The following is a 20,892-nucleotide window of genomic DNA, read 5'->3' as shown; positions in this document are numbered from 1 at the left end:
TGTATCCATATCAAACAATTCAAATCATACATCAACGTCATAATTTTAACAACCAGTGACTGCATCTGTCAAGCTCAACCATTCAACACAGTTACTCAAATTATTGTAAGAAACAAAAACAATAAAAATAAATAAAATAAGAGTAAAAAAAAGTTGTGTTTATTTGTGGAAAATATACATTTATCAATAACTATAAATCAACGGTTCGCCCTAGCTATCAGAGTAATAACTAGTAGGTTCAATTTGCAACCGTATTCTACACAGTAAAAAAATGTCAAGTAAACAAGCTGCAAATAACACTGAAGTTGTAAATAAAACATATTATTGGAGTATTTGAGTTTTGTGCTTAATTTCATGTTTTATTCAATGTGTCACGTCATTTCTTTGTAGTTGTTTGTGAAATTTAATAGGCATTTCTGAAATGTTTCTACACCATTTTTTCAGTATACAAAAATGCATGCATGCATGCATATATGCGTGTGTGCATTAATAAAATAAATAAATAAAATTTATGTAATCTATTTTGCGGGAAAATGTTTGAAAAAAATTACACAAGTCAGTCTTGTCCCAAATTCTGGTAACAAGGTTGCAAATTTCATAGAAAATAAAACAGACATGAAATGCAAATAAATAAATAAACAAAACCCCTCATATAATAATAATTTTTCTGAAGGTTAAACGCCACTGTTTACTGACCAAAAACTTTTTAAGAGTTTACTTTGTACTCTATTTTAGGAAAGTGGCCACTGACTTTCCACCCATTGAGCAGATAATGGTGGAAAGAAGCCCGGTGGGAAGCCTTGAAACCCTGAGCTGAATGCAGTTCTGCTCCAGATGTGTCACTCTGCCATTTTCCACAGCAACAAAGCACAATCTCCGTGCTCCGCTTGTGTGCTTTCAGAATCGCCGTGTCATGTCACTAATCTCTGGGTGCTTGCCTTTGTGTGTGGCTCCTTCAAGCCTGAGCTGTAGCTATTCACTCTGAGCATGCCACACTTCACACCTCCTGTCCTCCAAACCCCCAACAATACAAGACAAGAGGCCATCTGCCCCTCTAATAGATGTCAGGAAGACAAGCGTGCCTCCTTAGATTTTTGAGACGAGTGGATTTTGAATGCAGTGTCCAAAAAAAAAACACTATTTCTTATATATTATATCTTTTAACTGTAGAAAAAGTTTCTAAAGTGAACCGGACATACCTGTGCCACCTCAAAAAACAAAAACTCCTGGCACTCATAAGTGTACAGGTGTTAAATATTTATTCATGTCTCTTTAGGAATGAATAGGAGTTTAACACGATCAATATAGAGCTTGACGAGACTCTGCGGCCACTTTAGTTTTCCTTTCTATCGGTTAGTTAAAATGTCATAGAGCATGAGGTCATGCTTTAAAGTGGCTTTCTTGATCTTGAATAAGCCCTCTCTCATTACAGGTGGACACCGAGGTGAATTTTTGCAGAACCCTGTCCGCATGACAGACCACAGAGCAAGAACGCACCAAAACAAGATCTTTTCCAGCGGAAAGTGGGCCAGTGTGAATTCTAGCTTGACAGTGACCTCACTACGTGTTGAGAAAGGGAAACAAACAACTCACAACTTCTTGTTTTTAACAGTTGCTCTCACGCAATCAGTGTGCAAAACAGGGAAATGTGCAGATGAGTAGTGTGACAGTGACTCATCAATGTCCCCAGCTATTGATTTAATTTCAGACAGGCGGTTTTATCATGCATAAACAAGCTGTAGTGTTAGGTTAAGTGGGGGGGGGAACTAGACAGGGGAAGTTTCTCTGAGGTTTGAACAACATGAGAAGCAGCAGCCATCAGCAGAACACAGGCCAGGTTCACCAGGAGTTCAGCCACTGGAACACTGTGTTTGAAGTAACATGTCGAATGGCAGAAGTTTGGTAGGCAGTGAAAGGGAGAGCTAATTACCCCCCAGACATCAGCAGACGGCTTCATTTTTTATTGCATGTTTTTTTAGACTAAATGGCACTGGTAAAAACAGCTCTGCTGGAAGGTGTTCAGGCATTTATGCTCAAATACTTCTTAATGTAAATGATTTTAGAACACCTGCTTTCTAGAGTGTTCTTGTCATTTGCTTATGCCATTGAATAAAGAAGTCAGAAACGGGTAAAAGGCTGTATTTATAAACTGGCTAAAATGTTTGAGATTTTATGTCAGTTATTGCTCTCTACAGTTGTCATTTATTAGAATAGATCAACAATATTATTTTGTTCTTTTTTTGTTCGTCAAATCCAAAATAACAAATCTGTAAATGTTTCTATACAGTCATCATGCATTTTATGTGTGCGTATTTATTTCACTTTGACTATTCTCTTTCAATTCTGCCTTCTCATACATCATAATTGGTTGATTATTTATCAAATTGCTTCTCAGGCATTATCCTCAGCAAGTGTAATGCCAAAATCAGTAGTGTACTTTTAAATTCTTGTTGCCCGTATTAGCAGATTTCAACTTTCGTCTGGGGTGTGTGCATTGTGCAGTGTCGCATCCCAGTATGTGTGAATCCAGAGCTCCATGAAGCATCATAAACTGCGTTCCCATTCATACTTTTATTTATTTTTTTAAGTTAGGGTCCCTACATAGTGTTCACTGCCCCCAAGCTACTCACTGAGCAGCCTTCATCAAACAGATAAAATGAGTTTAAGGTATGATGGCAATATATTTCTGTAAATAAATATAGGTAATATAAATTGGATTGTTTACATATTATTTGTGTTTTGCAATAATCATTTTAATTAAAGATATTTTTAAAGGATAGTTCACTCAAAATTAAAAAAATTTCATCATTTATACATGTATGAGTTTCTTTCTTCTGTTGAGCACAATAGATGATAACTTCAACGAGCAGTTGACAGCCATCGAAATTCCACAGTATGGAAAAAATACTATGGAAGTCAATGGCTACCGTCAATTTTGGTTACCAAAATTGGTTTCAAAGAATCTTCTATTATCTTCAACAAAAGAAAAAAACTCATACAGGTTTGGAACAACTAGACAGAAATTATGTTTGAAACAACTTATGACAGAAATTAAATTTTTGTGCATTTTTTAAAAATTAACACCACATTGAGAACAAACCCTAAGTATTAGTAATATTAGTAGCCTAATTGTTGACAAGGTGAGACACAATGCTACCCTCCTGCCGCATGCCATAAAGCTGTTTGCTATAACAAAGGCACAGGCACATTAAAAGTGTGATTTGATAATAACAGACCTATTGAATGATTTTATGGTTCAGTGTTTTGAGCATCCCTTATAAATGTTAAATAAGTGATTTGGCCTTAGGAACACTAACAATAATCCATCTTCTGCAAAGGAAAAGCAAGGAAATAGGATATGGGTGTCTGAGGGCAAAGACAAGGCACTCTGAAGTTGGTTGAGCAATAACTTCTGGTGTCTGACACTGAGGACAATAATAGGTGATTCAGTCTGAGTAATGAACCGAAAGCACAGGTGTTGTCATCACCTGGAATGATAACACTGGTTTAATTAACATCAGACATGAATGCCAAAAAAAAAAAAATGCCAGCACAAGAAATGCTTTTAGGTCTCAATAACAGAACATCTGTTTGGAAATAACAGTCAGAATGTACAACTAGACGTGTAATTTCTGCAGGTTTTTCTAACACTTGTGTATTTTACCGTGACTTATTCAAAACACGTAATGAAACCATGCCAAAGAAGTGATGCAAAATAATACCTCTATAGAGTTTAGTTCCCTCCTGGACTACCAGCTGCATCTGTTGATGTATCTTCAAGTCACTTCTTCTTGTCAGTTACATATAAAACCAGATGGAAACCACCCCGGGGACGTGGCCCTGCTAATTCAATTAGACAGGCCTCAGCCGTGGCCCTAGATATAAGCAGTCAGTGGACCCCCTGAAAAATGGCAGATTGATCCCCACTGCCACCCTGAAGGCTCAGGGCCCATGATTGATCAGACATTGATTTAATTTGAAGTGAGAGTGAAGAGCACTTTCCTGGGCTCTAAGTAAGAGGTCTGAACAAGATTTCCCTTGTCAAATCGTCTGCATCTTGTGAAGTGACTTTGGCTGTGAACAATAGGGGCTTACAGTTGTATGCAATTCAAGCACGATTCAAAACACACTGCTGCGGGTGAGTCAGAACACAAGAATGTGACATATGAGAAATATACAGCACTTAATATCGGTCCAGTTTTAAAGAGTACACTCAAAGCAAGAAATATGTAGGTGAGGTTTCTATCACGCAACCCAAATGGCCTTTTAAACAAAATGTGAACATGTTCAATATATCTTTGTGATTTCAGCCAAATGTAACAAGCTGACTAAACTTTTGTTCTTACCGAAAACAGTTCAAATGTATAATTAAAATGTTTAATGTTTTCAAGACCCCCCACTTTTTGTTATGGCTGTCTTCGAGGGGTTTGAGCCTTAATTGACACTGTTAAATGTGAAGTAAACACACAATGCTTATATCAGGATTATATTTTTGGCTTCTTCACAGCAATCTTCTCAGTTTCACTGTCTAGAACTTGTCGACAACAGGTTTTATCAGTGAAGACAACTCAGAATAAACATGCCATAACGGGAAAAAAAGGAAATTGTGGGTAACACTTTATTTTGATGGTCCCTTTTGAACATTCTGTAGACACTAAGTAATGTTGCAACTACATGTCAACAAACTCTCATAAGAGTATTAGTAGACTGTCTGCTTCATATCTACTAACTCCTTATTGTGTTGGTCTCCCAACAGATATTCTACTGACTATAAGTAACTTTGCAAGAACGTGTCAACTTAGTCTAACCCTAACCCTACCAGTCTACTAATACACTACTAACACTCTAATGAGAGTTAGTAGAAATGTAGGTGCAACATTACTTATAATCAATAGAATGTGTTAAAGGGACCATCAAAATAAAGTGAAACCAAATTGTGGTGTGAATGTAATGCAAAATAAACTAAGAAGCCGTTACATACAAAGCCCTTAATGCTGGGAGTTATATTCCCTGTCTGTCCACGGAAAAAGCCGGGAGGCGGAAACATTAGCCAGGAGAATGGGAGTCCTCTGTTTACTTTCCTTAAAACCCAAAGCCTCATGGGAATCTCCTTTCAGTTTCAGACTTTGATATACTTTAAACATGCAAATAACAAGACAGTATCATCTGTTGATGTGACAAACGTTTAATGAACCGTGTGGGAAATACTGAGTCATTTACATAGTTTGCATTGCATATAAAAGTCAGCAATAAACAAAAATGGTGTGTGTGCATGTGCGCCCCAATGAAAAGTAAATTAAACTTTGCAAAAATATATACTTAAATATAAGTATCTGTGAGTACTTGGCATCGCACAGCAGTCAGGCGTCAGAATTTGACGTTCAGACGGTTGAGAAGCCTATAATTATGCCAAGACTTTCACTGTGTGGCCCATTATTATAGCTTACAGCCTATGAAATTGAGGAACAAAAACAAGTCATGTTAACAGGTGCTTGTTTTTAATCTTTCTCTCTCTTTCACCTCCAGACATGAAGCACAGAAAAATAACCATTTGTTTTCAGCTAGCTGCAGGCCATTGCTCCGGTCTCGTCTTTCAGGCTTGCTTTCAGGCGAGAAACCAGATCTTGGTGAAGACAAAGCGTGCCATTATATGACTGTGCTGGTTATGAGTGCTTTGTTTCAGTCTAGTGTTTAAGAAATATCTGCATGTCAGGGCTCTGAAGCAGCACTAATATTCCTGATGTTTTGGTGTTCATGATGGTGATGTGGGTTCGAGGCTTCTGGGTTCTGGCCTGCAATATGCCCATTATTCTCTCGCTACCTAAAAATGCATCCACTGTATCTGACTAAAGATGTAAAACACAGAAAATAAGATTTAAGTAGTGAGAAATGTTGTCATCTGATATTAAAGATGATCTACACAAAGCTCCCGTTCCCACATCCAACTGAGAAAGAGACTCTAGTCCCCTGTTAAGCCCAGAGAGGGCTCCAGTTCCTAAGTTTAGCCCAGAGAGGGCTCCTGTCTCCACGTCAAGCCCAGAGAGGGCCCCCATTCCCACAATCAGCCCAGAGACTGACGTTCCCTCGTCAGGCCCACGGAGGGCCTCAGAACCTAAAATGTCTCCCAAGGATTTTTTTTGTGGGGCAATAGGGTCTGGGCTGTAGTGGCCGGGCCGAGTGGCAAGGCCAAGGCCACAGAGGCTGTCCAGCCATGGCCTCCTGAGTTCCCTGCTCCACCATGGCCTCCTGAGTTCCCGGCTCCCTGCTCCGCCATGGGCCCCTGAGCTCCCTGCTCCGCCATGGGCCCCTGAGCTACCTGCTCCGCCATGGCCTCCTGAGCTCCCTGCTCCGCCATGGCCCCTGAGCTCCCTGCTCCACCATGGCCTCCTGAGCTCCCTGCTCCGTCATGGCCCCTGAGCTCCCTGCTCCACCATGGCCTCCTGAGCTCCCTGCTCCATCATGGCCCCTGAGCTCCCTGCTCCACCATGGCCTCCTGAGCTCCCTGCTCCGCCATGCCCCCTGAGTTCCCTGCTCCACCATGGCCTCCTGAGCTCCCTGCTCCCTGCTCCGCCATGGGCCCCTGAGCTCCCTGCTCCACCATGGCCTCCTGAGTTCCCGGCTCCCTGCTCCGCCATGGGCCCCTGAGCTCCCTGCTCCGCCATGGCCTCCTGAGCTCCCTGCTCCGTCATGGCCCCTGAGCTCCCTGCTCCACCATGGCCTCCTGAGCTCCCTGCTCCGCCATGGCCTCCTGAGCTCCCTGCTCACCATGGCCTCCTGAGCTCCCTGCTCCGCCATGGCCTCCTGAGCTCCCTGCTCCGCCATGCCCCCTGAGTTCCCTACTCCACCATGGCCTCCTGAGCTCCCTGCTCCGCCATGGCCCCTGAGCTCCCTGCTCCACCATGGCCTCCTGAGCTCCCTGCTCCGCCATGGCCTCCTGAGCCCCTGCTCCGCCATGGCCTCCTGAGCTCCCTGCTCCATGGCCCCTGAGCTCCCTGCTCCACCATGGCCTCCTGAGCTCCCTGCTCCGCCATGGGCCCCTGAGCTCCCTGCTCCGCCATGGCCTCCTGAGCTCCCTGCTCCGCCATGGCCCCTGAGCTCCCTGCTCCACCATGGCCTCCTGAGCTCCCTGCTCCGCCATGGGCCCCTGAGCTCCCTGCTCCGCCATGGCCTCCTGAGCTCCCTGCTCCGCCATGGCCTCCTGAGCTCCCTGCTCCGCCATGGCCTCCTGAGCTCCCTGCTCCACCATGGGACCCGGATCCGATACTGCCTTGTTTGCCCTCGATGTTATGTGGCGCGAGGTCGCGCCTTCCGGAGGGGGGTGTAATGTCACGCCCAAGGGCTTTTCTGTGTGTTTTGATCTAGGTTTCCCTCGTGTTTTCCTATGTCCTTATTTGGTCTTCCTGTTCATGTTCCTGTTCCTTGATTGTGTTCTATTTGATTCCAGGTGTGTCTTGTCTTTTTTTCTGATTCAGTTGTGTATTTAAGGAGTGTTCTGTTCTGAGTTTCTTCATCTGCTGTTATACGTGATTCCTTGTTTGGTCTCCTGTGCTCCCTACGTCGAGTTTTGTTGGATTATCATTAAAGAATATTTAAGTTTATTCTACGTCTCCTCGTTCCCTCGTTCCAGTGAAGTGTGACATATTTTCACTCAAAACATATTATTTTATAATAACTAAAAATGTTTTAAAATATGTATTGAGGATATTTAGTATTTAGGACTTTTTTCCTCAAAATTAACATCACAAAACGTATTTGGAATATGAAGTATATTTAATATTTAGTATTTTAGGACTATTTTGGCTCAAAAGTAACATTATAAAAAAAATATTTAAGAAATGCAGTTTCAAATATTCAGTATGATTAATATTTAGTATTTTAGTAAAAGTTCTAGTGATTAATAATTTTAATAGAAGTCCTAGTGCCTTAAGTGACCTTACATGGATGTGTCAACTCTACACTTCCTATGGAAATTAGAATATCAATATCTTACATAAGTAAGAGGAAATGAAGTGACTTTTTTTGAATGTTTGTTTTCTTGAAGTATCAGCACTGATGTTTTTGCTCTATATCTTGACTGACTTTACCTCAAATCTAACTTGACAGGGGACTAATCACACATCAGTCGCCTAATAAATAATAAACAACTCTGAATTGCATTGTGGGCGCACTGAACGCTCATTAGCAGCGTGCTTATGACTCTTCCGTTCACCTACTCATGAGGTCTTATGAGCTGTCATCTGGTGCACCGTCCCTCTTATCTGAGTCAAGTGAAGCAGAATTGAACAGGCCATGTGTTTGATGTGCCCTTTCTCCTCTACTTAAGCCACTCCAGCCATATGGGCGGATTTAGAGCTGGGGACACTTGAAAGGGGGCAAAAGAAGTGCTGAACCTCAACCCTTCTGTCACAGATAGTCATAGTGCTTTCCTGATGAATGCACACAATGGGCTCTATTGGAAGGTCACACACAGGTAGCTCTGTAAATAAAACAGCTGGCAAGTCAGTCAAAAATGTAGGTTACAATTGTTATGGAGTGACTTTTTAGATAATTTCCCTCTGATAGAATAACAGAGGGAAGCTGCACCTATGAGGTCTATTTGCCAAACAATTGCCTAACCATTTAATGGACATTTACCCAGCATAAGAGCTAAATAGCAGCGATAACACTATATTTTGCTATCATGCCCAACCTAGGAAAAAGGATTTGACTGTTTTGTAATCCGATGTGACATACTAATTGGTCACTTTCAGTATTGCACACTAAACCACAATTTAGTCGTTAGTGAAGGAAGGTAGGAACTTATCATGGAGAAACAGCAAACACCCTTCCCTTCAGACTTCATCTCATCCAAGAAAGGCTTGAGAGACGCTGTTGTGGTTTGTTTGGGCTATGAGCCAATAATGAATATAAATTTCAAGCAACACCCCAGGGGAAGTGTCACCATTTTAAATTTCATTTTACCCAACCTATTTTTTCCTTTTTCATTACCCCTTCGTTTTCGAAGTGAAGTCATGTCAGGACGTGTGGGCAAAGAAAATGTGTCAGAGAATTTTTTTTTCATATATATGCAAACCGTAGTGCTTCCTGTTGTAAGTCAACACCCCTGGCACCCACACGAAGCTCATGGTACAACATGTGACTGCCTGTTTTACGCGGTTTCAGTATAGCTCACGTGTAAGCAACGTGCAGCAAATCGGCAAAATGAGAGTCAACATTTCTGATTACAAACTGTGTTTATCTGAATAGTATGGCTTTTGAAATCAACTCCAAACTCGATGAAGGCACACCTCAGGCCTGTCCAACAAATTCTCCTGTGAATAAATGGCCCTCTCCTCTAATTTCAAAGCTCAAAGCCATGACCTAATGCTATCAGAGGAAGAGCTTTCAGAAAGTCTGCCCCACACCCAAGTAGGAAGCGTAAAAAGGTGCCTTTCGTAGATAAGGCGAACCTTTGTCCTTAAAAATTTCCATTGTTCAATCATAAGACTTCATTTAAACAGTCCTTTAAGACATTTCCTTATTGTTTCTGTGATTTGCTATAGGCTTAAAACTGTGGTTGTGTATCTAAACCTACTGAATATCAATGTTTCAATGTCATAAGAACTGTTTTTTTTTTTCACTGACACACGTCTAAACCGAGAAGGTATGCTTTATGATATGTGAGTAACACTATCATTTAGTCACGAAAGATGAAAAATATGAGCTAGAACATGAATGGGCAAATCTTATCATGTCATTGCCCTGGTTATATTTCACTCGCTTTTTATGAGGGGAGGTGGGTGAAAAATATGCAGAACACAACCACAAAGATGCTGGAATTAATTAGGCAACAGCCATCCAACATGCATGTACATTAACAAAAATACCATAGCAGAACCATAAGTAAAATATGTATGTTTTCCAGCTCACAAAAAGCCCTTCAGCTATCTTGATCTAAATGATGTGCCAACTAAGAGCAGATAAAAACCTAATAACCCTTCATCTTAAAATGAGCTTTTAGAGATGTTTACATTCTTTGCATATAAAACTAGCTAATTAAAACATATTTAATTAAAACATAGCTAGTGTTTTTTCCCTTGAAATAACTAAAGAGGATCATTATCTGTTTTTTTGTTTTTTTTTCCATCATGCAAATGAATCATTTCTGTACTGTAATCATGTCATATATTTACCTGTTAAATCTGTATTTAAATTTTTGACTTTTAAAAAAGCAAATCAGGATGAAAAAAACAACAATTCAACCTGCTTGTGGTTTTTAATGTCAGATCAAAGCACAGAAAACTCAACAGTCTCCACACAAACAGCTGGGTCGTAATAGCTGGAAACCCCCTAGCTCTGAATTGTATGATTAATTATGTATCGTTGCATATTTTCCAAAAAGCACTATCTTATGAACCAGAGCTGATCCTTCAGCCCTCATATTATTATGAATGCGATCCTTTGCAAGCTTGCTGATGGCCATGAATGAGTTGTGGCTGCAAAACAAGCATTGTTTACTCTCTGGAGGCTTTACACATTTCGTTCTTTATCTCTGCCGCATTCTTTTACCTTATTTCCATGCTCATTCCCTGCTCCTTAGCTCCCTTGCCGCTCTTCACACTTTTTATTTGAATTCTAAACAACACACAGATCCTTTGTATTCCGGGTACATGCGGCATATATACAGACAGATTGTGTTTAGTGCTCTCAGGACAGGGTATCTTATATTTCACAGGGGGGATTCTAGCTCTGGTTAGCGAAACACATCCTCCTGACCTGACCCTCACTCATATAATTGAAAGAAAACAAAACATGGAGACACTGCCAAGTTAATAATTCAGCCTGGAACGACCTGTCAAAACCTGTTTTAACTTTCGACAGCGGAGTTTGAGTCTGAATCCACTTGTGAAAATGCTTACAGTTTGCATTTTTCTAATTTAATGCAATTTTAATTTAAAATTATAGCGTTGAATGTTGCAAATTTATTAGATTACTGCCCTAGAAATAGTGGAGAAGCTTAAATATTTCATGTCCATAATTTTCCTAGTTATTAAGCAGTTGCAACTATAAGCTTTGCCTTTCTGGTCTATTATGCAATAAAATACAGAAAGAATAATAGGTGCAGAATACATTTGCTGAGTGATTTATATTATAAGCTCTAGACCTTTAAGTGTCTGAACTGTAAGGTATGTTGGATCAAGTGTTTATTGTTATCGGACACAGTTACATGATCCTTAAGAAAAAGTGCATAAAAATTCTCTCATGTCTCCATCTGTCAGTGAACACTTTTACATCTACTTATATTTTTCCTGAGTCACCTTCATTCCGTATCCATTACTCACCAGAGGCCCATGCTGTTGATGTTTCACAGTAACACAAAGGATGGAGGAATTCCATCTGTGTGGTCCACGGGGCTTTAATGCTAAGAGCACCATCAGGGATCGGCCTAATGAGAGGACAGACACAACAACAAACCTAAGTTGACTGGACGGCGAAGATGTTGCTCAAAAATGAAATGAATAAATCACTTAAATAAGTGTCTCATGTTTCAAAGAAATGCGATTCTGTCATAGCTGAGATTTAGTAGAGTCACAGAGAGTTTGGATCTGTCATGAACTGTTAGTCTAGGCATATGATGGAAGCGACTGCATGACCTTCTTCTTTCATCACTCACGGTTCCTTCAACAATCAGAGTTCTGCACGAAACAAATTGCAAAGAGGACCAGAGGAGACCTGTCATCTAGTAAATCACACTACAAAGCCTAAAGCCACCACAAGTAACGGCCTTCACACTGTTCTTCACCCAAGAAACACGATGTGATCATAAACAAAACTGCTGGGGTGTCTGGGAGGACATTTTAGGAGCTGGGAAAGTTCTCTTCAGTTGATCTGATTAAATGAATCTGTAAGGGATAAGATGGTCTTTAAAGCAATAGTTCACCCAAAAATGAAAATTTGCTGAAAATGTATCCATCCGAGATGTATATGAGCTTGTTTCTTCATCAGAAACAAATTTGGAGAAATTTAGCATTACATTGTAATCCAAAACAGTTCAAAAACTAATATTTTGACGGAATTTTTCACTGAAGCAAGCATTATAGATTATGAACTGTATTTTCGCCAGAAGTGATGGTTTGAATTTAAAATGCTTTGATGGATTTGTTTCTTAAAGGCACACAGCTTTTTACTTTATATAATGTTAACAGATGGACTGGATTATTTGTGGATTATTGTGATATTTAGACTCTCATTCTGACGGCACCCATTCACTGCTGAGGATCCATTGCTGAGCGAGTGACGTAATGCTAAATTTCTCCAAATCTGTTTTGCTTAAGAAATAAACTCATCTGCATAATGAATGACCTGAGGGTGAGTTTTGTTATGTTTTTTTTAGCATTTTTTTTTGTTGTTTTTTTGGGTGAACTGTTCCTTTAACACAAAATAAACCCTGACAGATGATCAGGACCCCAACACAAAACATTGGCTGTGGCTGGCATTGTCCTTAAGGGAATTAATTTGCGATAACGACCGGCTGACTGCTCATTATCCTCCTTATAGCTGCTTAGCAAGTAAATAAAGCGACATCAAATAGGCTATTCAATTAAATTTAAATTATAATAGGCTGTAAAATAAGTTTTAAAATGAATAAAAATAAACTTCTTTGGTCATTGCAATATTTGTGGTATATCTGTGATAGGCCTCTCTATCTATCTATTTATCTATCTATCTATCTATCTATCTATCTATCTATCTATCCATCTGTCTCTATGAATTTGTAATAGCCTACAAGCAGTGCCATTGATAGCAGTAAAAAAAAGTCTGTGTACAAACTATTTTTGTGCCAGGCACGAGTGAAATATACTATATATAAAGGTTATGTCAATAACCATTGGAGGCAGTGTGCATTCATAATACAGCGCACGAGAGCGCTACCCTGCTGAGCTCCGCCTACCTCGTGGCCCCGCCCTGTTGAATAAAAAGGGGCGTGTCAGGCTCCAAGGAGGACTATTAAAAGCTGCTGGAGGAGATCCGTTGACTGAAGTGTGTGGAGAGTTTTTTTTGCGCGGTTTATACGTTCATCTGTTTGAACAACATGGACTTTTACGATGTAAGTTGATTTAGGACAAATGCAAATCGCTCTGTAGTCTGAAGTTTGGTTAAATACTTATCAATAAGGCTCAGTCTGTTGTTTATGTTTATCATGTCTTGCAACCTGCACTTTGGGTGTCATATGTTCCCATTTAGGTTGTTTTAAAATATTTAAGAAGTTTTAATGTTTTTAAATGTATTTGTAATTTACAATGTTTGTGTAACTTTTTAACGTGTCATTTATTTTGTTATTGTTATTTTCTGCAGCACATCATTTTAGACAACAGCTCAGACCCAGACTCCGGATCTGGAGACTTCGACTTTGACGGATTCTGTGACCTAACGGTTGGCAATGACTTCCCGAAGATCTTTCTCCCCGTCGTATATGGGATTATATTTGTCCTGGGAATCATTGGCAATGGACTTGTGGTGCTTGTGATGGGCTTCCAAAAGAAGTCAAAGAACATGACAGACAAATACAGGTTGCACCTCTCCATCGCCGACCTCCTGTTTGTTCTCACGTTACCCTTTTGGGCTGTGGATGCGGCTAGCGGATGGCTTTTTGGGGGATTTCTGTGCGTCACTGTCAATATGATCTACACTCTGAATCTGTACAGCAGCGTGCTGATTCTGGCCTTCATCAGCCTGGATAGATACCTGGCGGTGGTCCGTGCCACAAACAGCCAGAAGTTTAGGAGGTTGCTCGCAGAAAAGGTGATCTACCTCGGAGTTTGGCTTCCGGCGACCCTGTTCACCGTTCCCGACCTGGTGTTCGCCAAAGTCCACAACACGGGCATAAATACGATCTGCGAGCTCACCTACCCACAGCAAGGGAACATAGTGTGGAAGGCCGCTTTCCGTTTCCAGCACATCATCGTTGGCTTTTTGCTGCCCGGTCTGATCATTCTGACCTGTTACTGTATCATCATCTCAAAACTGTCCAAGAATTCCAAAGGTCAGACCCTGAAGAGGAAGGCGCTGAAGACAACGGTCATCCTCATCCTCTGCTTCTTCATCTGCTGGTTGCCTTACTGCGCCGGCATCCTGGTGGACGCTCTGGTTACGTTGAATGTGATTTCTCACAGCTGTTTCCTGGAGCAGGGTCTGGAGAAATGGATCTTCTTTACTGAGCCGCTTGCGTATTTCCACTGCTGTCTCAACCCCATCCTTTATGCTTTCCTGGGAGTCAAATTCAGTAAATCCGCCCGTAACGCTCTGAGCATCAGCAGTCGATCAAGTCTCAAGATGCTGACCAAGAAAAGAGGTCCTATATCATCAGTATCTACTGAGTCGGAGTCATCGAGTGTCCTGTCCAGTTAATGGAGACTTTGTACATAAAACTTTCCTACGTGGATGACTAAGCTTTCTTTTTTTTTTTTTTCTTTCTTTTTCTTTTTTTTTAAAGGACTTTACTACACTTTTTGTATTTTGTAAACTTGTCGTGTTAATAATTGTTATTTTGTAACACTTTTTATTCAACTACTTTAAGCTTTTTTTTTTTTTTTTTTTTTAATGTTAGTCATTTTTTCTTAGTACTTTTATTGCAGGACCTAAAGGCAGAGCCTTGGCAAAGTCTGTACTTGCAGAAGTTCTTATCAGAAAATGTTAGCAAAAAGTCTTTTGTCTGATTCGGGACGTGTAGTGTAAATTATTTGTACATAGTTCATTGTTTGCCATTTTGTGTGTGTGTGTGTTTGTGCACTTAGCTTTTCCTATTGCCCCATAAGCTTTTTTTATATTTATTGAAATGGTAGCTCACACTGTAAAAAAAAACAATGTTTGAAAAGGGGTTGTAATTTAATCATGCCACAATTGTTGCATTTTTACTTCTATTTCATAATAAAACCTAAAAATCACCAATTTTAATGAGGTCTGACAGTGTCATCTTACTTCTCTCCAGTGGCCACACTCCCACTCACACACTCACACACGCGCGCGCACACACACACACACACCCACCCCAATCTCTCAGTGGGGGGTGGGGTAGAGCTGAAGTGGAGTGAAGGTCTGTCAAGTTACCAAAACAAAAGCTCCACCTGATCTCCCGCTGAACAGAATGGCTGAGGAGAGGGTCTGTAATTTTAAGAACATCTGTGTTCTTTAGCGTTTTAAGCAACTGCTGATACAAGACACCCATCAACCTACAAAGGGACAGAATTGGCCGTCCTTCGGGACTTCTGTTGTTGTATCAGATAACAAGCAAAAGAAGTTAATAAGGTGGTTTGAAGATGTAAAGTTTGAAATGATAAAATCTACAGAATGCAAATGTAATGTGTTATACTGGTATAAGAGAAAAAAACATTTTAGAAACATTTTAACAGGTCATGACAAAACCTATCAAGAAAATGTCCCACAAATAAAAAGATAAAAAACAAAAGACGATTAAATACATTTTATCCTCTACTTTGTTGTTGTAATGTCTTGAAGTTTTAGTTTTAGTATATACAATATTTCCCTAATGATTCGCATCAATGCAATACAGTAATTACTTACATTATAAATAAAAATACTCTAACTTAAATCTAAACAGCATAAATTAAAATCAATATAACAAAAATTGCAATGAAGAATTAATAATTTAACTTTTAAATTATATATATATATATATATATATATATATATACATACACACACACACATATATATATATGTATATGTATATATATATCTGTGTGTGTGTGTGTATATATATATATATATATATATATATATTATTAATTAAAAATGTAAAAATGCAAAATTCTTAAAAGCTGTACTTTTTATATGCAAAAAAAAAAAAAATGCAAGAAAAGAAAGAAAGAAGAAAAATTACAAATACTTTTGATTTTGTAAATTCTGTAAATTCTTACTTTCCTAAGAATTTATATTACTGTATGAAGACATGCACTTTTGGCCTCGGTTTGCAATGCAAAGAATTCAGTCATCAAGTTGTGGTCTATTGCTTGATGAATAATCATCAGGTTACATAAGCAAGATAGCAGCCCTGAAGAAACTATAAACCACAGTGGCAGAACATAGATATTCACAAGGTTTATATTGTAATGGCTTAACTCATGTTTAACACAGTGGGCTAAAATTACCATTTCTAAAGAGTCCAATGAGGTGTGAAGTACCCTGCATCAGACTTTAAGGTTTATGGTTATTTTTCAGTGTCTGCTCTCACAGTAAGAGGCCAGTAAAAATAGAGCATTCGGTGCTGCATTTTGTTCATTTGGAAATGTTGGAATGGTTCTGTCATTAGCATAAGAGCTGTTCTCAAAAGCCACGCCACACCATTAACCCTCCACCGAGCTCAGCTGGACCATCTCTCCCATCTCTAAACTGCCATTTGAAAAGAGACAAACCAAAAGGAGCTTCTGGAAATCTTCTGGGAAAACCCTATATTATAAAATCCCGGATCTCAGACAACCCTTAGCCAAGCACGTCACAGGTCAAAAACAGATGTTAAGTTCATCCAAACACTCAAATCACAGCCCTTTGATAATCCATGCCTTTAATAATTAATGTCTTAAAGAAAAGAATTACGTGAGAACAAAAGAACACACATAGACAGTATCCCTGCTGAAAAAATCACTAATGGTTTCCACTACAAATACCATTACAAACTTTTAACCATTTAAAAATTGGTTTTGGGACATATTCCATTAGGATTTATTGGTTTTAACAAGCCACCAATAGAAAGCGACCAATTACCAGCAGAAACCCACATGGGTCAATTACAGTTTCCATTAAAAGCAATACAAGTCCCATTATAATCAGTAAAACCATTACAAATTGTGTGATGGTGTCTATTGTTTTATTTTCAGCAGGGATGATAGCCTACTGTATTTAGAAAGTAATGAAAGTAAAACAAAAATTAAATAGTTGCTGTTTTAAAGCCAGCTGCTTCTCAAATATGGCCAGAAATGTGCAAATACAGCTGTAAATGGCGCTTGATTGTGTAGAAGCTTTATCAGACTGTATTTCCTACTCGTTTATTACGTTTACGTTGTTTTGGCTGAAGGATCAGGAAGGCAGTTTCCTGCATCAGGACCTCCTGTGACCAGCTCTCGAAAGACTTTATAGCCACAACTGAACAGAACAAGCAGAAATGATGGTCTGTAACCCATGTTTTGAGGCTATTGCCTCGTCAATTATCCAGTGACACTGGTAATATGAAGCAATCCTACTGAGAAACACATAAACATATAATATATAGAGTATGCATGTATGAGTATGCATGACCTTCCACAGTAGGTCTATGTTTCTCGGAAATTAATATTCATCAGGTTACAGAAGCGTTTTAGCAGCCCTGAAGTGACTATAAACCATATAGAGGCAGAACATCTTCACAGCGTTTATTTGATTTAACTCATATTTAACTCAGTGTTTTTCTGGGACGGCAGTAGGATTGCAATGTTTTATTTCACTTATTAATTTCACTGTTTTATCTACACGAGCTGAGCAGCTCAAAGACGAATTGCACCGAGCGCGTGCGGGATAAACCAGTAACTAGGAACCTTTGTTTCTTGGAGACGTGTTCTACACGGACTCGCCGCGAGGAGGCTGTGAATGTGCAACAGCAAAACACTTCCGCGCTTCTCCACATGTCCACCGCTCCCAGTGGCTGTCACTGCACATCAACAAAACCGAAATCTCAAATATCTAGTGCTTTTGTTTCACTACATCCCTTCAGAGCCGAACTATGACTAAAGAAAATGTTCAAGGGTGAGAATACAATCTCGTTGTTTTCCGCGGATGTGTAATGTTTGTGGTCAGGCACTGATTAGCTTGCCCTGCTGCTAGCTGAGTCTAACAGAGTTGCAGATGATTGCATCAGCAGTTTAGAGATCTTTAAACTATGACAGCTGAACAGTGTCTTTATATACTAACGGCTGGAGTTAAACAAGTGATCAGTCGTGATAAATAAACGTTTGCAACAGTTTTAATTTGAATGTGTGAATTATCTCGTCTTAATAACGGAGTTTGGAATCAATTTAGTGGCATAGAAGAGAACAAACTCTTAGGTATCCATCGTGGAGACGTTTAAAAGGCAATAAACAGAGTTAGTGTGGAGGACTTTTATGTTGTAAAAGAAAACATTTGATATGTATAAGCAGTGCTTATGATGTGCTAGTTGCAGATAGTTACCAGTTTTTAATAATCAAGTTAATGTCTATTAATGGATAATGATTTGCTGCTCAAGAAATAATTATTGTCATTATGAATGCTGAAAACATTTCTGCTACTTAATATATATATATATATATATATATATATATATTTATGTATGTATATATTGTTTTTTTGGAGAAACCCGTGATAATTCTTTTTTCAGGATTCTATGATAAATAGAAAGCTCAAAAGAAAAGCATTTACAATAAAAGATGTGGAAAATCATCTATAAAGTCACAGAAATGAATGGATCGATTCAGATCAGATAAAAGAGACCGTCGTAATAATAGTTCTTTTAATAATAGAATTTCCAACAAGTAAACACCTTGACCTACTTTTACCTTCAAAAACCAAAGTGAAAGAAAGATTTGTTTTGATCTCAGAAATGAATTGCATTGATTTTTCTTTCATGTTAGTTAATAGCAGATTAATTATTAAATGGATTATTTATGTAATAATGCAATGCTGTGCCCAAAGCAGTGTTATCTGAACATTACTGTCTATGCTTTAATATATAAACCATAATTTGATGAGTCAACAACTGCTTTCTGGGGTGGTGTGGAGGGCATCTGAACGCTCCACCCTTATTTTTACAGCCCTGCTCTTCTCCAGGCCTTGTGTTTCAGTGTAAATACATAACCTCGAATCTGGCACAGGCCTTTAATTATCGGCAGCCTTCTCATTCTCTTCTATCTGCACCAGTGCCTCCAATTTCCTGTGAGCAGAAATTGCAGCGATGCTTTGGGAGACCGTCATCCGTGAATTCCCTTGAAAACCGCTCCGTGCTGTGCATACCTTCACTGTGGCCCTTTATGTCCGTTACGTGCTAATGCATAATGCAGAGGGGGAGTGGAGTTGTTTATTGCCCACTTTGGCACGGTTGAGGCCTCAGCGGTGCCCGCGGCTGGACCGTTGGTGCTGGGGAAGACTTTCACCGATCCATTGTGTTTAAACTTCTGTAGCTCTGTGTACAGGCACTTGATCCTGTGTTGCCTGAGGGCTGCCATATGGTCGCCTGCTCAGATTCAGCTGTTTTTGGAGGCTCTTTTTAGATCAGTGTTGGATAAAGAGCAAGACTATGCAGTGGAGTCACAGTTTCTCTATTTGTTCTGTTGTTTGGAGTAATTAGTGTAATAGTAAATTCTGTTAAATGTCTTGAGGTGGAGCACGGGTTTGTTCTGCTCATGTTGTTGACCACCTGTTACTCGTGTGGTGTCAGATTAAATGGTGCCATTCATATCCTTCTGTTAGAGAGAGCACAGAATTTAAATTTAGCAAATGAGTGATTTGTAACGGGTGTATTTAAAGCGCTTGGTCAGTCCTGTTAACCCGGAAACCATGTGTTATATAATGAGAGTTTAAAATGGAGATGACAGAGGCATGTCATTTCCTTTAACCTCTGCCCTGTGATCAGTTTACATATTGTTGGGGTGTAATTGTGTTTGTTTTAAATGATTGTTGTACTGCTTGGTAATTCATCTCTGGATGGATGGTGGTCTTGGCAAATGTTAGACTCACTTGGTTAATAGAGTTGGTTAGCCAAGTGTCTGAACTAATGAAGCAATGGACTCAGGTGTTAATGCCAAAAAGGAAAGTATTTTCAGAGTAATGGATTTCATTTGTATGATCGCTAAGACAAACAATATCTAAATGAGTGATCTTTTATTTTTTCTAAGTAAGCTTGTTTCCTGTCATATTATTATGTTTTTTTTTTAATTGCCAGTTCTTATATAGAGCAGAATGGCCAATGTCATGTAATTAATAATTATAGGCTAGTAAATGAAATTCCAGAAAAAATTAAAGTTTTGTCTGGAATGTGTGTATGTATCAAAAGTTTGGGGTCTGTAAGATTTCTAAAAGAAGACTTTTATGCTCACCAAGGCTGCTATAAATACTATTATGAAATGTTATTGTAATTTAAAATATCTAGCTCTATTTTCTATTTTAATTAGTGCTGTCAAATGATTAATCGCGATTAATCGCATCCAAAATAAACATTTTTGTTTACATATGTGTGTGTGTGTACTGTGTATATTTATGTATATATAAACAGACACATGTGAATATATTTCAGAAAAATATGTTATGTTTATATATTAAATATTTGTATATACAAATTATATGAATATGAACGTATACATGTAAACATTTTCTAAATATATACTGTGTGTGTGTGTATTTATATATACATACTAAATATACACAGCACACACACATGTTATGTAAACAAAAACTTTTATTTTGGATGCGATTAATTGTTTGACAGCACTAATTTTAATTTAGAGATGTATTACTATGATGGCAAAGATGTATTTTCAGCATCATTACTCCAGTCTTCAGTGTCACATGATCCTTCAGAAATCATTCTAATATGATGATTTGCTGCTTAAGAAACATTTCTTCTTATTATCAATGCTGAAAACAGTTGTACTGCTTAATGTTTTTGGGAAAACTGAAACAATGTTCTTTAATGAACGGAAAGATCAAAAGAATAGAATTTATTTGAAATAGTATGTTTTTGTTTCATTATAATTTTTCCTTGCTGAATAAAAGCAATCATTTCTTTAAAAAAAAAATCATACTAAGCCCAAGCCTTTGAACTGTTGTGTATATATCTGAACTGACAATTTACCCTTAATAATTCTTTGGGCATTTAATGTGTATTTGGTA

General features: G+C 38.9%; 2 protein-coding genes across 2 annotated transcripts in view; both read left to right on the top strand.

The window, feature by feature from the left end:
• Positions 1 to 12,968: 12,968 nt before the first annotated feature.
• cxcr4b (chemokine (C-X-C motif), receptor 4b) lies at positions 12,969 to 14,934 on the top strand. The gene is made up of 2 exons (XM_058787066.1): positions 12,969 to 13,087; positions 13,336 to 14,934. The coding sequence occupies exons 1-2, from the start codon at positions 13,073 to 13,075 to the stop codon at positions 14,386 to 14,388; spliced, it is 1,068 nt and encodes a 355-aa protein (XP_058643049.1). The 5' UTR covers positions 12,969 to 13,072; the 3' UTR covers positions 14,389 to 14,934.
• A 2,648-nt stretch (positions 14,935 to 17,582) lies between these two features.
• dars1 (aspartyl-tRNA synthetase 1) overlaps positions 17,583 to 20,892 on the top strand; it is a 33,605-nt gene continuing 30,295 nt past the window's right edge. The window contains exon 1 of the mRNA XM_058787403.1: positions 17,583 to 17,775. Coding sequence (XP_058643386.1) covers positions 17,753 to 17,775 — 23 coding nt within the window. The 5' untranslated portion in view covers positions 17,583 to 17,752. The remainder of the gene's footprint in view (positions 17,776 to 20,892) is intronic.

Source organism: Onychostoma macrolepis, chromosome 09, assembly GCF_012432095.1.
Source record: "Onychostoma macrolepis isolate SWU-2019 chromosome 09, ASM1243209v1, whole genome shotgun sequence".
Classification (NCBI taxonomy): domain Eukaryota; kingdom Metazoa; phylum Chordata; class Actinopteri; order Cypriniformes; family Cyprinidae; genus Onychostoma; species Onychostoma macrolepis.
Note: the sequence above shows the minus strand (reverse complement) of the source record. Positions and strands in the feature narration are given on the sequence as shown.